Source organism: Pseudopipra pipra, chromosome 2 (genome assembly GCF_036250125.1).
Source record: "Pseudopipra pipra isolate bDixPip1 chromosome 2, bDixPip1.hap1, whole genome shotgun sequence".
Taxonomy (NCBI): domain Eukaryota; kingdom Metazoa; phylum Chordata; class Aves; order Passeriformes; family Pipridae; genus Pseudopipra; species Pseudopipra pipra.
This window is the reverse complement of record NC_087550.1, coordinates 94,331,438-94,346,665: the sequence shown is the minus strand read 5'-3', so window position 1 is coordinate 94,346,665 and position 15,228 is coordinate 94,331,438. Positions and strand designations below refer to the sequence as shown.

At 40.4% G+C, this 15,228-nt stretch overlaps 1 protein-coding gene across 7 annotated transcripts in view; it reads left to right on the top strand.

Annotated features, from left to right (window-relative positions):
- Window positions 1–15,228, top strand: part of NAXD (NAD(P)HX dehydratase) — a 48,579-nt gene that overhangs the window by 514 nt on the left and 32,837 nt on the right. For 2 of the 7 annotated variants that reach the window (XM_064646506.1, XM_064646505.1), the window contains exons 2-4: window positions 6,481–6,631; window positions 7,904–7,949; window positions 9,621–9,709. In XM_064646506.1, coding sequence (XP_064502576.1) covers window positions 6,481–6,631; window positions 7,904–7,949; window positions 9,621–9,709 — 286 coding nt within the window. Of the gene's footprint in view, window positions 1–16; window positions 233–254; window positions 1,453–2,671; window positions 3,044–3,575; window positions 6,033–6,480; window positions 6,632–7,903; window positions 7,950–9,620; window positions 9,710–15,228 lie in introns of those variants that run through there. The other 5 variants (XM_064646503.1, XM_064646504.1, XM_064646502.1 and 2 more) reach the window with 5 other exon arrangements.

Sequence of the window (15,228 nt, the reverse complement as noted above, 5' to 3'; positions counted from 1 at the left end):
GGGGCTGCCGCGGACAGCGGCTGCCGGGTCCCCGCGGGCCTGCGGGTGGCGCCGGCTGCAGCGCGGTGCTGTGGCGGCCTGCAGGGGCAGCGCTGCCGCACTGTGCGTGCGCCGGTGCGGGTGCGGGAGGGAGCCGGCCCGCCCCGGCTGGGTGACACGGCGGGCAGGGCGCAGCGATGTCGCTGCCCGCGCTGGCGCGGCGCGGTCCGGCGCGCCGGTGTGCGGGGGTGAGGTAGGCGCCGAGCTGCAGCGCCCTGTGTGTGTATGTGTGTGTGTGTGCAGGGATCGCGCTCCACTGCGGCGGAGAGGGAGGAGGAGGGGAGGGAGGCAGGCGCACTGTGATGAGCAGGGCCTCCAAGTCCAGCCAGCGCCGTCGTCCTGCCGCTCCCGGCAGAGCCAGGGGCGGGGGAGCGGCCGCTCCCGGATGCTTGCCTGAGCGAGGGGGAGGAAGGGGGCCGCGGCTCCCCGCCGGGAGCTCGGCTGTTATTTTTTATTTATCCTCATCGGTTTCGGAGGGGGCGAGTCGGGAAAGAGCTTTTTTTTTTTTTCTCTCTCCACCTCACCACCCCTCCTCTTGCAGGTGCCCGCAGCGCAAAGCGGCTCCTGGAAAGTTTTGTTTGCGTGCGTGCGGGCTGCGAGCAGCGGCGGCGGCCCGGGATGCGGAGCCCGGGGCCCGGTTCTCCGCCGCTTCCCGCCGCACGGCGGCTGCCAGGGCTGGCGTAGGCGCCCCCTGGGAAAGCCGAGTGCGGGCATTAAACCCCCTCCCTCCTCCCCGCCGCCCTCCTCCGCCCCCTCCGTCCCTCCCTCTCCCCCTCCCTCCCTCCCTCCCTCCTTCCCTCTCCCCGGTGCGCGGCCATTGCAGTGACCCCGGCCGGCCAAGGATGATTACGAACACGCGGGGCTTCCTGTGGTCGGACCTGGAGACGCGGGCGCTGCTGGAGATCTGGGGCGAGGCGGACGTGCAGTCGGCGCTGGACGGCAACTTTCGGAACAGCCATGTGTACCGGGACGTGGCGTGCCGCCTGGCCGAGCTGGGCTTCGAGCGCACCCCCGAGCAGTGCCGCATCCGCATCAAGGGCCTCAAGCGGCAGTACTACCAGGCCCGGGACGGGCTGAAGAAGAACGGGCACGCCCGCAAGATATGCAAGTACTACGACGAGATGGACCGGATCCTGAGCTGCCGGGGGGGACCCGAGGGCGCCCCCGAGCCGCTGGCCGCGCTGGCCGCGCCGCCCGAGGTTGTCCCGCCGCCCGCGGGGCCGCTCCCCGCGCCGCCCACGCCGGGCACGCCGCACAACAGCCGCGAGCTGGACGCCGAGCTGGACGAGGAAGCCGGGCCGGAGTCCCCCCGCGACAACTTCACCGAGGACTCCGGAGAGTGCTCTTCCTACGCCGACCACCCCATCAAGGTGGAGTGCCCGTCCTTCGCCATCCCCGTGCCGCCGGGCGATGGTGAGTAGCCGGCGGGCTCCCGGCGCCGGTGTCCTCCCCTCACCTCGCCGGCTCTCCCAGCGCGGCTGCCGGCGCTTCTCCCCAGCCAGCGCGCTTCGGTTGGCTTCTGCCTTACCCTCCTCCTTCCCGGCCCGTCCTCTGCGCTCCGAAATCCGCCCGTGCCTCCCCCGGCCCTTGCACCTTGCGCGTCCCCGTGATCCGGGTAGCCCGGAAGGGGAGCGGGCGGCTGCTGGTGCTGTAAATGCTGCGCAGCGGGTAGAGGGAGATGCTTTGGACAGGGGCCCTAGGGAGTTTTTATCGGATTTATCACTGGGAAACCGATGGAAAACTAGCACAGAGGTTTTCGAGACAAAGTGGCAGGTAGCACTGTACAAGAAAATAAGCATCCTTCTCGCTGGAGGATTTTCCCGTTCACTGCAGACTGTGCAGTTTTGCTAGTCGGTATTAAAACGATGATGACGATAATACCTGAAAAATCTGCTTATTGTTGCAGATGGGTCAGAAAGCTAGCGGAGAGCCTTTACATAATAATTGCATGCGTTGTTTCAGAAACACTGCTTTTAACTTTAGTGGCCTTGCGGACCGAAGCAGCAGTTCGATAAAGCCGTCCTTTCCCTGCTCGATCTTTACCCTCCGTTCCGCATTTGTATTGTGGAGGTGCGGGGAAAGTGTTACTTGTTTGTTTTGAATCTAGATTAGTGCGGGGGTTTTAATACAAACATGAACCTGTCTTCAGAAGTTGACATCACTGAGGAATCAGCCAATTGGTTGACGTTTAACCAACGTTCTTTTTACACATAAACCCCATCAAAGAGTTGTTTACACTAATGTTCTTTTGAAATGCAAATCTAGAATGCCAACAGACTGAAACTCAATTTAGATTAATGTAATTACTTGCAATACACAAATGAGGCTATACTATTTAATAGCCTTCACTTAAACATTTTCAGAAGATCAAAAAGACTCCTATTGTTGAACTTTAGTACTACAACAATTAAAAGATGCCTCTGTGATTTTTGTGTTACCTTTGCAACTTTTTGGAAGCTTGTCTTTTTGCTTTAGTACTCTGAAATAGAAATATCTGAAATAAGTTCACATTGAAAAAGTGGAAAAACTTTGCGGCGCATTAGGTGCATATCTCGTAGGGAGATTTTTTGCTGCTTTCCTCTTAGAAAATTATTTTTCATCAGAAAAATAATTGTTTCTTTCCTTGCTTTAGGCTTTAAAGAAGTCAATGCTCCAACTATTACCCCACCTCTCAGTCAGCCCAAAAGATCAAAAAAGCGCCATACAAATTTAACATTGGATAAAATGATGGAAAAATTCTTGCAGCAGAGCATGGATACAGATGAGAAATTTTACAGATTTGAAGAGCAGAGGCTCAAAATTGAGGACAAGCGTCGGGAAGCTGAGCATGCTCGAGAACTCCAGATGTTACAGATGTTGGGACAGATGTTGGCAGGAATTTCTTCTACAGTATCACAAAGGTCACAATCTATACCAACAAGTCCACCTCGGAGAGCGAACCATCGTTCATATGCGGATAACTTTAATTATAATGCTATGACAGCAACACTTTCTCCACCGATAGGTACTTCCTTCTACAGCATAAATAAAAGCTAGGGGTTTTTTTAATACTTCTGTGTGAAAGCACTGGTAGTAAGCAGCTTTTGAAAATAAAAGCTAATTGGAATAATTAATTATTGTGGTGAAGGTGTCTGTCTGATAAAAATGAAATTAAATTGTCATTCGTACTGTTGTACTGATTATTTAATACAGGTACATTAGTTACAACAAATTTTAATGAGCAAAATCGTACCTTTCAAACACTGTAAACATTGGGAACTTCTTTCCATGTTCACATCTCTGTGAAGTAAGGAGAAGCTTTATATGTAAAAGGCAAGTAGCAGAGTTGTGAAAGCTACTAGAAACATTAGGTACTTTGTAGCAGAAATTTTGCTGCTGTTCTGCTTGAAGTTATCGAGCATAACCCAGTGTATGAAGTTAAGGCTGTGCATATGTTTTTTCAGGGCTGGGAAAAAAATGGAGTTTTGCCTACACTGAAGTAAGTCAGATGTTACAATCTAGCTTCTTTAAAATAAATTTCTTTACAACAAAATTCTGAATCTTACCAATTAATTAAATGTATTATTGTAGTAGGTGTTATAGAAGATGAAAATATTTGCTTGTTTTTCTTCAGCACCAACTCCTTTATAAATTCTTTGGGCATCTGAATTTAGTTTAAAGAAAAAGGCAAAGCAGTAGCTCAAGAATTGGTATTTATGCACAGACTTTTCCTTCCTTACCTTATGTGTGGGCCAAAAGCTGGTCATTAACAGACTGATTTCTTGAGATCTGTGGGTCTTTGACATTTTTCTTTATCATAGTCTCTTTCCACATGGAGGTAGACTGCTTGGGGAGGAGAAAATCAGGGATGTTCTCTAAGTGCTGGAACTAGTCAGATTGGGGCTTGGTGGTTTGTAGCCTGCCACGTGGAAATAAAACAAGTCTTATTCTGTTCTAATTCTGAATTTCACACTGCTTGGAAGGAAAAAAGTGTAGTTTGAAAAGAGAAAAAAAATACAAATCACCCAACCTCAGTGTTGAATAAAAATCTGGCATGCCAGATCCTAATGGGCATTCTCTGAGTCCTGAGAGGATCTTGGAGCCATTTCAGTTCTACATTACATACTGTGTTTTCTGGTAAAATGCATGGGAGACTGGGTGATTTGGTCTTTGAGGGTTTAGGCTGGCAGATCTGGTTGTGTTTCTTCTTAGTGAATAGTTGGTCTGTAGCATTTCTTGGTGGCAGCAGACTTTCACAGATTATTTACGGCATACAGATAGATTCAGTGTTTTAAATGTTTTGACTTTTAAATTAAAAGGACAACTGGAGTGCTTTAGAAAATCCCTTTGGAAATCATTTAAGGTTCTAGATTGGGGTGATAGTACCTGCAAGGCCTTACCATTACTTCTGAAAGGTTTTTCCTGAAAGCTGAATTATCTGTAATGGGTTGAAACTAAAGTTCAGTTTTTCTTGCTGGATCATGTCAGTATACAGTCATGTTGCACTGTGCAGAAATGCATTATATTTATTTAACTGTAGCAAGAGCAACTCAGGATTCTAATCTTGTGATTGACAAAGGTGTAACAAAGCATTTATGCTAAAACATGAACATAATGCTTCAGGCAAAACATCTTTTAAGGAATTAAGATTTCTGTTTATAGCTGAATATGCCTTAGTGATTCTGTAGGTAGAGTAGGGCTCTTTTAAGAATTGCTTTTTGCATAATTCTCTGTTTTCTCTCCATTTATTATGCATTCGCTTTATATTTACATATAAACAAAAAACAGAAACAAAGAAACAGAGGGCCTTCTTAACAACATTGCACTTTAGGGGTTACAAGCTATATTATATTGTGTGGTTGAAAACCAGCAGATGTATGAAGTGTGATTTAAAGAAAATAATCTGCCCTATTTCCAGAGGAGATGAGCATTTTGTTCTTCTCTCGCTCACTGCAATGCTATTTTGGCTGCAATCCAAAACAGGTTGTGTTTTTGTGGTTTTTTTTTTTCTTTTTCTTTTAATTTCTTTCCTTTTTTCCCCCCTTTTTAATTTAGTCTCAGTAGGAGTGGGATGTCTGTATTATACAAGATTTTTAAAAGCAAAAGATCAGCCAGAAGTATTTATCATTATTGAACACCAAAGAAATTTTATTACTGAAGATTAGCCTGTCTGGTTTAGGTTTAGATTCTGTGGAAGGCAGAGAAAAAGATGCTTTTTCCTGATAGCACACAGATGTGGAGTTTCTTGTTTATTACATTTTTTCTCCATTATGATGCCCAAAATTTCTAGAACAGTTTTTCTTCTTTTTTTTCCTCTTTTTTTCGCTTCTTTTTTTCCTCCTCTATATTTTGGAGTTGGGGGGTGGGGTCTGCTGAGTTTTATACAGCTGAAAATAAGGAATGTCATGGGAGTTATTTTCTGCGTAATTATGTTATACTGTATAGCATTTCCTTGAAAGCTTTTTAGAAGATCTGTAAAAAAGAAAGTAAGCATTACTATGGTCTAGGACGCTATTATTAACGTCCAAATAAACCACTCTTCTGAACAGAATTGTACAGTTAATGAGGAGCTTAGTTGAAATACAAGAACTTATTCTTTTAGTGTATTTGCTGCAATTTATAGTTAAATGCATGGTTGAAAGAAGTACTGATCTTCACATTTGTCTCATGTTAGGTAAATGTTTTCATTCTCTCTAGTTGTAATTGTTGAAATACTTTTACTTCTGAATTTTTGTAGCCTTTTGAAACAGTAATTTGATGTGTAGCCTTGTGAGTGTGCAGTTGTTTTAGTATGTGGTTTGACATGTAGTTTTGCATCAGAGATCTGGAGTTGTATTATAGCTAAAAATGATCTTTGTGTGATATTTGTGATGTTTGCATCTAGTGTGTTGGATTATAGTTTTGCAGAAAGACTTCCATTATGCTTTGTAACCGCCTACCAAAATAAAAAGGCAGTGAGATAGGCCCTGATTCTGCTAAGAGGTGGAAGTCTTTAAGGGGAAACGAAATATAAGGTAGGGTGTACGTTTAAATTTTGGTTTTAGTTGCTTTGTGCTTGCTCTGTGTCTGGATGTGTTCAGTCCTTGCCAAGTGTACCTATTTCAGTTGAGCTTAATTATGGAAGTGATTTCAGGCTGAACTAAGATGATATTTCTAGTTACAAAATGTTCATATAACTGTTCTGGGTTGTGGTTTCCTTCTCTATGTGAGCCCTAAATTAGGACTGTGAACAGTCAGTGAGAATATTCTCTGCATCAGACCCTAAATTAATTTTTAATATCATCCTCTTCCCTAGTTACTCACTGTTTTAAAGGCCTTTAAGTGATAAAGCATTTGGTTTTCAGACGTATGTCACTTTGTATATCTTTGTGTGATTTCATTAGTGTTCATGAGTGCTTAAAAGAAGTGCTTGATGGTAGTTTAAGAAAGAACATACTTTAACACTTATTTTCTTCTTTTCAGTTATAGAGAGATCTTTTTCACTGCACAGAACACACTCTCTAAAGGATATGGAGAATATTTTTCAACTGGTGCGCAACGTTATCCCTCCTCTAACAGGGAAAAAACATAAAGGTCAAGATGGTCGTATAGGCATTGTTGGAGGATGTCGAGAGTAAGTTAAATAGAAATTCGATTTTTGCTTCTCAGAGAGTTTGAGGATGTCATAAGTACTTGTAGAACCCATTCAAACTCACATTTAAAACATGAGTATTTTACAGGGAGCTTTACTAGTCCATCATCATGACCATGTATGCTTAGAATATGTTTTCTTGCAGATGTGTTGCAAAATCTTGGTGCTGAATGTGAGTGGAACTTAAAATGCTGTCTGTGTCTGTGTCTACCTTCTGTGTCTTTTTTGACCACTAAACTGTCTGCTTTCAGTATTAGTTTTTTTCCATTACATGATGATGTTATAGAATAAGTAGACTAGATTATGACAGTGGCACATCTGATTTTTTTTTAATATATATTTTTGTACCTTGGGAACTGGGTCTCTTAAATCAGGAATAGAATATTTTCTTACTGTGCCCTTTTTATTTTGATAAATTGTGGTGTTTACTAGATTCTGTCAATAACTTGTTTTATGTACCAGAGTAATAAAAATAGCATGTTTCGGGGAAAAAAGAGATACAGCATAAATCAGTTAAGTGCTGTACTGACCTAGAAATAAAACAGGCTTTATATTCTTTGCCACAATACTTTGAATGAGCCACTACACCTTCCTGTTCTTCATTTTCCCCTTTCGAAATAGGGACAACATCTTTCTCCTGTAAGAGAGATCTGCTGTTGGACATGTGCCATTAATAAGCATCCTATAAAGAGCAAAAAAGTGCTGTCTTATAGCTGGGTTGAATAGCCAGGAGTTAGAACCTAATGGGCTAGTAAGTTCTTACTTCTTGGCTGAAGTAAGCACTTCTGGAGGCTGGTACTGTTCATATCTCACTATTCAGTCTTTATGAAGAGAATTTAGGGCAACTGGAATCACAGTTTAGGCACTTTAGTTAAGCATCTAAAACCAGATGGGATTAATCCAGGTCACAGACCCCAGATTTAGCTTGCAAACAGTGCTTGGTGCTTGTTTTGTTTGTCTCTAAACTTTTACCTTGGTTACCTGAAAAAATTTTGCTGTTTTATGGCATGACCTTTGTAAATACTTCTATGAAAAATCAGGTGGCTAGGGTGAAATTTTGTGCCTTTGAAATCAGAGCTAGATTTGAGATTGGCTTCAGTATTGCAGGATTTTTTTCTGTCTTTTACAGCAAGCAGAAGGGAAATCAATTTTAAAAACTTGCTCTTGAATTTGGGATTTTATTATGGCAGACTGATTTCCAAATCATTGAATCTCATGACCATGTTTCCTAACCTAAATTTTATTTCATTCTAGGTACACTGGAGCACCGTATTTTGCTGCAATTACTGCTCTCAAAGTGGTATGTGTTCTTCTATACCAGTCCAAAATGAACTTTTCATCATTTCTGTTGGCCAGGTGCCATTTTTAGAAGTATTCATTCTCTGCTGCACATGAACTTTTGAGTTCTAAAAGGTCTTTTCTTGAACAAAGAAAATCCTGCATCCTAGATTTGTATAAATACTTTGTAAATATGGCATTCACTGTGTTTTCTTCCTCTGTGTAAGGTGAAGTTAGAAATATGTCAAAAAATAAAAATATCAGAGACTTGGATAAGAAATTTCAAAATTTGATGAGATATTTTCTCCAAAAGTGAACTATAAAATAACTTTAGGTTATTGTTTAAAGTTATGATTTGGTGCTGCAGTGATTTCCTCAGTAATTTCTTCTGGACTTGATAAGTGTGTTGAATGAAATAACTTTCTTTCAAAACTTAAAATGTTAGTCTAGAAGGATTCTTATTGCTGTAAATCTAAAGATTATTGGTTGAATTTAATGTAATTTTTAATAGTACATTTTATTTGCATTCTAATCTTCAGCAGAAGTATTTTCTAAGCTTCTTTTTCCTAGAAGGGTGAAGCTCCTTACTTTATTGACATATTAACTGGCTAAACATATTTATGCAGATTACATAAATACAGTAGTGATTGTTCAAATGTAAACAAGTCACGCTTACATAATACATCTGATTTTCAGTACTTTATATATAGTGTGTCAGTACTTCCAGTTCATTGTGTATATTTTTCTTTTTGAAGATTTCTTTCAATAAGTGGGTAACCAACCTAGATATTTCCAATCACCTTCCCCTCAGGATGCAGTCCCTCAAAGATTTAAAATTAAATTATACTATTTAATCATGTTATTAGAAGATACCAAAGCCACTCAGCTTTCTGTTCACTATGTACAAATACAGTGTCATACTAGGAGGTTCCTTACTGAAGTCACTTGGTCTCAGATCATTACATCTGCACATAAAGAGTGATAGGATCAAATCTCAGCATTGCTTAGTACCTTGAATGTTAAATATGTAGTAGTAAAGCAGAGGAGACACTTCCTTAGCCTTGGAAAATTTCAGTATGCACAACATATGAGATCAGGTTTTCTGGTCACCGCTTACATAATTTTTATGTGTATTTCTGATTTTTTGAGTTAATAACAGAAGCTTGAGACTCAATTCTTAATTAAGCTTTAATGTTTATTTAACTTAAGGGAGTGTTGTTGAAATTGTGCCCGCCTTTTATCTTGTATGGATTTGGCCCATTGAATGAAAATGGTAGGACTGGAAATATGCCCATATTGCATAGCTATATTTTGCAAGTATGTTACAGTAGTATTATGGCTCTCTAATGTAGCTTGTCTCATGTTCATTTGTATTCTTTTGCCTTTCTTCTGAATGTACATGTGACATTTTAGTTGTTGTTCATCTACAAATGAGAAACATTTCAAGATTTATGTCCCCAGTCATCCTATCAGTGAGAAACAGAAAAAAGTTATATTGGAAGTTAGATACAAAAAAAAAAATTCTCCAGAATATTTCATGATAGTCTAAGCCAAAATAGAAAAAATAATCAAGTTTGCTTTAACTATTGAGAAGTAAGAACTCAGATGAATTATTTGTTTAGTAAACTTTGGAATGGTAAAGTTATTATTAAGTATAAATTTGATAATACTGTTTGCAAATCTTCTTTTTTAGGGTGCAGATTTATCCCATGTGTTTTGTACCAAAGATGCAGCAACAGTAATCAAATCATATAGTCCAGAGCTGATTGTTCATCCAGTTCTGTAAGTGACTTATGTTTTGTTTAAATGAGCTAATCAGGCTTACTAGTTTGAACATTTCAATCTGATAATTGATTAATTTATGTTATTTCTTTTTCTGAGTTACTGAATGGGTGAGCTATGGATTACAGAAACTTCGGGATTTGTCCCTTCATTACAGTTAGATATTTAATACAGAACAATCAATTGTGAATTTTTTTCATGACTATCAAAGTATAATTTCTAAAAAGCAAAGATCTTGCTTTCTGCTGCTTGCTGACATACGTTCTGTGATTGTAATGCATTTAACTGTAAACAGCTGCAAAATCCAGAACTAAGAAACACTAGAAGTCAGCATTTTGAAATTTGCATTTGAAAGGCAAGTGGAGTGTGTTCTCTTGCTTCTTCTGTCCTACTTGTATTTAACAGTAGTGTGTCCTTTTTCCCCTCTTGCTACTGTACATGTAGACACCTATGCAAAATGACTGGGCAAGAGAGATGCTGATTCTCTTTTTTTCTCCATGAGTATGTTGCTTTAGATACATACCTGTTCTTGGGAATAAATGAATGTTCCAAAGTGATATAAAATTCATGTTTTATTAACAAGAAGATGAAAAGTTTAATAAGCAACTGTCTTCTTAATTTGGAAAATCAGTGTGTGCGTTTCTAAATTTGTATTCTGAAATATGTTACTGACTGACAAACTTTCACAGGATAAATTTGTTTCAATTAGGTGTTATGATGGTTTACAATGAGCACTGCAAATGAGAATTAAGATGTCTGCCTTAGGTGTATGCCCCTGAGCTTAGTTTGCACCAGTGCATGTTCAAGTCTGTTGGTGTACATAGCAAAGCTGTGATTAAGGTAGAAAAAGCATAATTTAAAATCATGTTTGTCAGATACTGCTGTCAGAAAGGATTTATGACAGTAGAAATAATTTGGTGTCTGAGAAAAAGAATATGATCTTCCTTATGGGGATGCCTGTGGTAGGAAGCCATAAGTTTATTACATTCTAAAGGCGCATTTCATTCCTGTCACTGTAGAGAGTGGTGCTTAGAAAGAAGACAGTTAAACAGGGTTGTCTTTTGTTGGTTGCTTTTCCCCCACCCCTCCCCCCCTCCAAAGATAGGAGAAACCCATAACTTTATGGATTTTAGACAAGATAAAAATGATGTTTGAAAGCAAGGGAAAAATACACAGATAGGGGGTTTTTACCAGTATGACTGTGTTTGCCTCTAAAATCCTAAAGGCACATCTTCAGTCGATTTTCTGTCTGATACCATATGATAACAAATGCAATGGAGAATCCTAATGGCAGTATTAGCATTTAACTTGTGTTGTCTTGATGTATGACACTCAGGATTCAGCATATGGTTGTCTTGTATGATAGCGAGTTGACTTTGCCTTGGGAAAAGCATTTTTTGTGTACGCAGGGGTTCTCGATGTCTGGTAATGGTAAAGGTAAATAGGAGAAACAGAAGCAGCATAGAGAAAAATGCAGGTACCAAAAGTGTAAACAGTAAACTTTCTGTTCTTGGAGGACCAGACTGTGCCTGCTAGGTAGGAGTGGAGTGTTTTTATACACAGATTCTCAGTGTCTTCTGTGGAATTCAGATCTCAATGAAAACTCTGATCTTTCTATTCACAAAGAGAACTTTTGATTTTAAACTTCAGCTCTGTCTATAAATTCCTCCAGATGCACAAAGTACGGTGAATCTAGACATTTCCATATGCATGTATCTTTAAGTCTACAACTCAATGTTTAATACTTTTATTAAAACTGATTAATTTCACACAGACAGCTGGGCTAATTGCATGATGCAGTCGATCTGTAAATATTGTTTACATGACATTCAAAATGAAAAAATGCAAAATATGAGTGTTTAGATTTTATTTGTTCAATTTTCCTCATATTTTTATCTCTTCTGCTTCACTTGAGGGAAAGAGAAAATGGTTAGAAAGAAAAAAATCTTGACTGACTCTATTGAGCCCAGATTTTATTTAAATTTACACTAACAGCCTATTTTTCTTGTAAGGTCCTTTTGTCTTCAGTGTCACACTTTTCATATGATCTTTTATATGTTGTGGAGCCGTTCAGGTTCTGCAGGCACGGCCGGCTGCTCTTGATTCAGAGCCTGATCTCTTAAACAGTCTTTGTACTTTCTCCCAGGCTGCACTTCACGCATGGAAGAACCTCCGGGAAAAACCCACCAAGCAGCTATGTCATTGTTTTCTTTTGTGTCTCTCCTTAAAACTTTGCTTTGTTATGATTTCTCCATGACCCTTCAGAATAACTAGGTAGCTGTTGTACCACTCTCTTATTATGCTAATTATAATTATGGTCCTGTGTACTCAACTCACTGTTTGAACAGTTTGGCATTTTGCCAGGGTTCAGCTGCCATTTTGTGCTGCCAGGAGCCTGACATTTTATCATCTCTGTGACTGAGCTGCCACTATGTTTCTCTACTGCCTTCACCTCACAGGGAATCGTCTCAAGGAAAGAACATGCTCTTTTTTTGTCCTTGTCTAAATGCAAGGGCGTTTCTGGCTTATTGGGGGTGCTGTGGTGGATCTTGGCCAGCATGACTAGTGAAGGTATCTGAGAGCTCGAAGTTGGACTAGAGTGTTTCAGGTCCTTGGCAAACCTGTATCACCTCAAGGATGTTCAAGGAATGGTGTGTGAGAATGAGTGAGTAGGATTGCAGAGGAGGGTTATGAAAACGAACATCCATCTTACAGCATTGACAGGGGAATTCCTTGTGACCCCAGCTGTAGACCATCCTGGGATTCCTTTTGGTATAACAGCCTATACTGGGGATACCCATAATGCAACTTTCTCTGAGGTTTTTGTCCTTGAGTTCATTCTTTGTGAGTCAACATGGGAGAGCTGGGACTACACATGACAGCTTAGGATCTGGAAAGATGAAGTTTCAGCACCTGGCTCTATGTGTCCTCACCACCTGAGTGGAATAATGATAGCTGGGTGTTTAGGGGCCACGAATAGTCAATATTATCAGTAGTAACTTTTCCTTTTTATTCAGAGATTCTGTCACATGCATTATGGCCCCTTCCACAATGACCTGGTAGTATTCAAAAACTGACCAGCTAACCAGTTCAATATTTTTGCTGTCTGACTTTTTGCTTTCGTGTAGAGAAGTGTGTATTGTAATGAAAAGTGAAAAGTGTGTATTGTAGAAGTTAGGGCCTTTTGAATAGTGGAATAAATGGAGTCTTGGTGACAGCTGCCTTCCTTGGTCTTGTCACTGCTACTCCCAGTTTGTGCTACATTTTTCTGTTTTCTCAGCTAACATGTTCCTACTGTAAATGCTACACAATTACAGACAAGATAAAACTTAGCTTTGGCATTTTATTAAGTTTTACTGCAAGTGTCTCCTTTGTGGATTTTTGCTGTAGATGTACTTTCTTCATGCATTAGTGTTGGGAACTTTGTAGATAAGAGCTTTCAGCAGCTTTTTTTATTTTCCTAGTTAATTCCCTGGATCAGGTCAGGTTCAATAGACTTCTTGGATACTTGTGTTGGATTGGCTTATCCTGTCTTGATAGGCCAGTGATCACAGAACTAAATGAGCTATATGAACCCAGCTGGTTATATTTTAAAAGAAGATTGAATAAACCTATTGTGCTAGATTCCCCTCTTGCAAGGACATTTTGCAGTTAGTTGTCCAGAAATTTTCTCCTCTGTAGGCCAGGAGACATCCACATTCTACTGAGTAGGCCTCTTGTAACCTGGTTATCAGACACTTAGTAAAATCAGCAGTCTATACTCCTTATCTCCAGCAGTTTATCAGAGAAGTAGAATGAGATGTCAGGGGCCAAAGAAGTTAGGTAAATTTTCCATTATTCACAAAAAAGTCACCCTTGAACTAGGTATGGATTTAGAACTAATACCTTCCTCCCAGCTGGTTGTATACATGGGCCTGTATGGACTAGAAAAGATTGCCAGAATTACTGGAAGTCTTATAGTTAATTGCAGAGTTTGAGTTTTGGCTTGGATTTTGAAAGATTATTCTTTTGAGTTAAAAATAACTGGGGAGAAAATTCTCATGAGGCTGGACTATATGTTGAGGCCAGTCACCACTAATGAAGAAACTTGATGGGGTTTCTGGAACATATTTTACCTAATTTTACTGAATTTTGTCTATGTTTTGACAGTTTGATAAAGTCATGAATCATGAATAGTGAGCTCCTGATAAGTTATTTGAATACTTTTGACCACTGGCCAGTCTCTTAAAGAAAGCCTAGGAAAAATCTTAAGATTATTAGCCCTTTATAATTCATTATGTGGAGAGGAAGCTCACACCTTTCAGTTGTGTTAGCTAAGGCTAGCTATTAACCAATACTTCTATGTAACGGTGGGACTTATGCCTCTTTTGGATCAGCTGCTGGAAAAAGTGCAGGAGTTCATGTCACCAAGGAAAGTCAAGGGGAAAGTCAAGGAGAAAGCAGAGATTGCTTCAGTTACCAAAAAGATGTCTCCCAAGTGACTTGGCTGCTGGATCCTCATTATACCTGTGGAGAAGATGAAGGAAGGCATAAACTTTGTGATGTTTCTCCCAAGCCCCATTTAGACAGCAGTTTAGCTAGGAATCACATAAAAAAGTTTTTGTTTTTTTTTTCTTAGGTTGTCAGGGAGAGATAAAGGTCAGTTTGTGTGTGCTGAGTCAGAGATTTTATATATTTAAACTGTGTCCAGTCCTGTTGTGCAGTGCTGTGGCCAAAACTTGCTTATGGACCTGTTTCTTGTGTCCAGCTTTCTTGGCAAAAAGCTGCTGCTTCTTTACTGTGTGTTGCAGAGTGAATAAAAGCTGGGAGGTGTATTCAGCCCATGCTATAGTCTCTTTCCTCCCTGTTGTTGCAGAAGTCCCATGTGATACTAACATAGATTTTGTCACCTCCTCAAAATGTGAGAAGTAGCCAAAGGTTTTTAGCATTGCTGCAGGGAGTGCTACTGGTCTTGCTGCTTCCTGATGTGTCAGAAGGAGATGTACTCTGATTAGATCCTGGCCAAATTCATCCATCTGAATGCTTGCCATACTGCTGTGATTTGAAACCAGGATTAAATTTCTTTGGTGTTCAGACTTACTTGAGTGTTCAACCTTTCTTGAGTTTTAATGAAGGCAGGCGTGCCTGGGGTTTGATTTTGCATGATTTTTTTATTATTGTTTGAAGGTTTTAGGGTCTCTCTATTTTTTTTTTTTAACCAGATGACAATTAGCAAAGCAGGTATTTAGGCTGAGACTTGTTCTGTCTTCTCATATGTCCACAGCCAATTGGAAGTACTCTAGCCTTCTGGGTATTAGTTCAACTATCATCTGTGCCTTATGAGTTGAATGAGAGGGCTACCAGTGTGAAAAAGCTTGTCACTTTATTTGCTGGTTTTAACATTAAAAAAAAAGTGCATTAGTTTTTCTAGGGACGTTTTAAGTGTGTTTCTTTCTGAGGGAAATTACATTGTCATCTTCATTCTGTTATTTTTAAAGTCACAGGTCTGGTTGATTGCAGTCCATTTGAAGAATATTTGA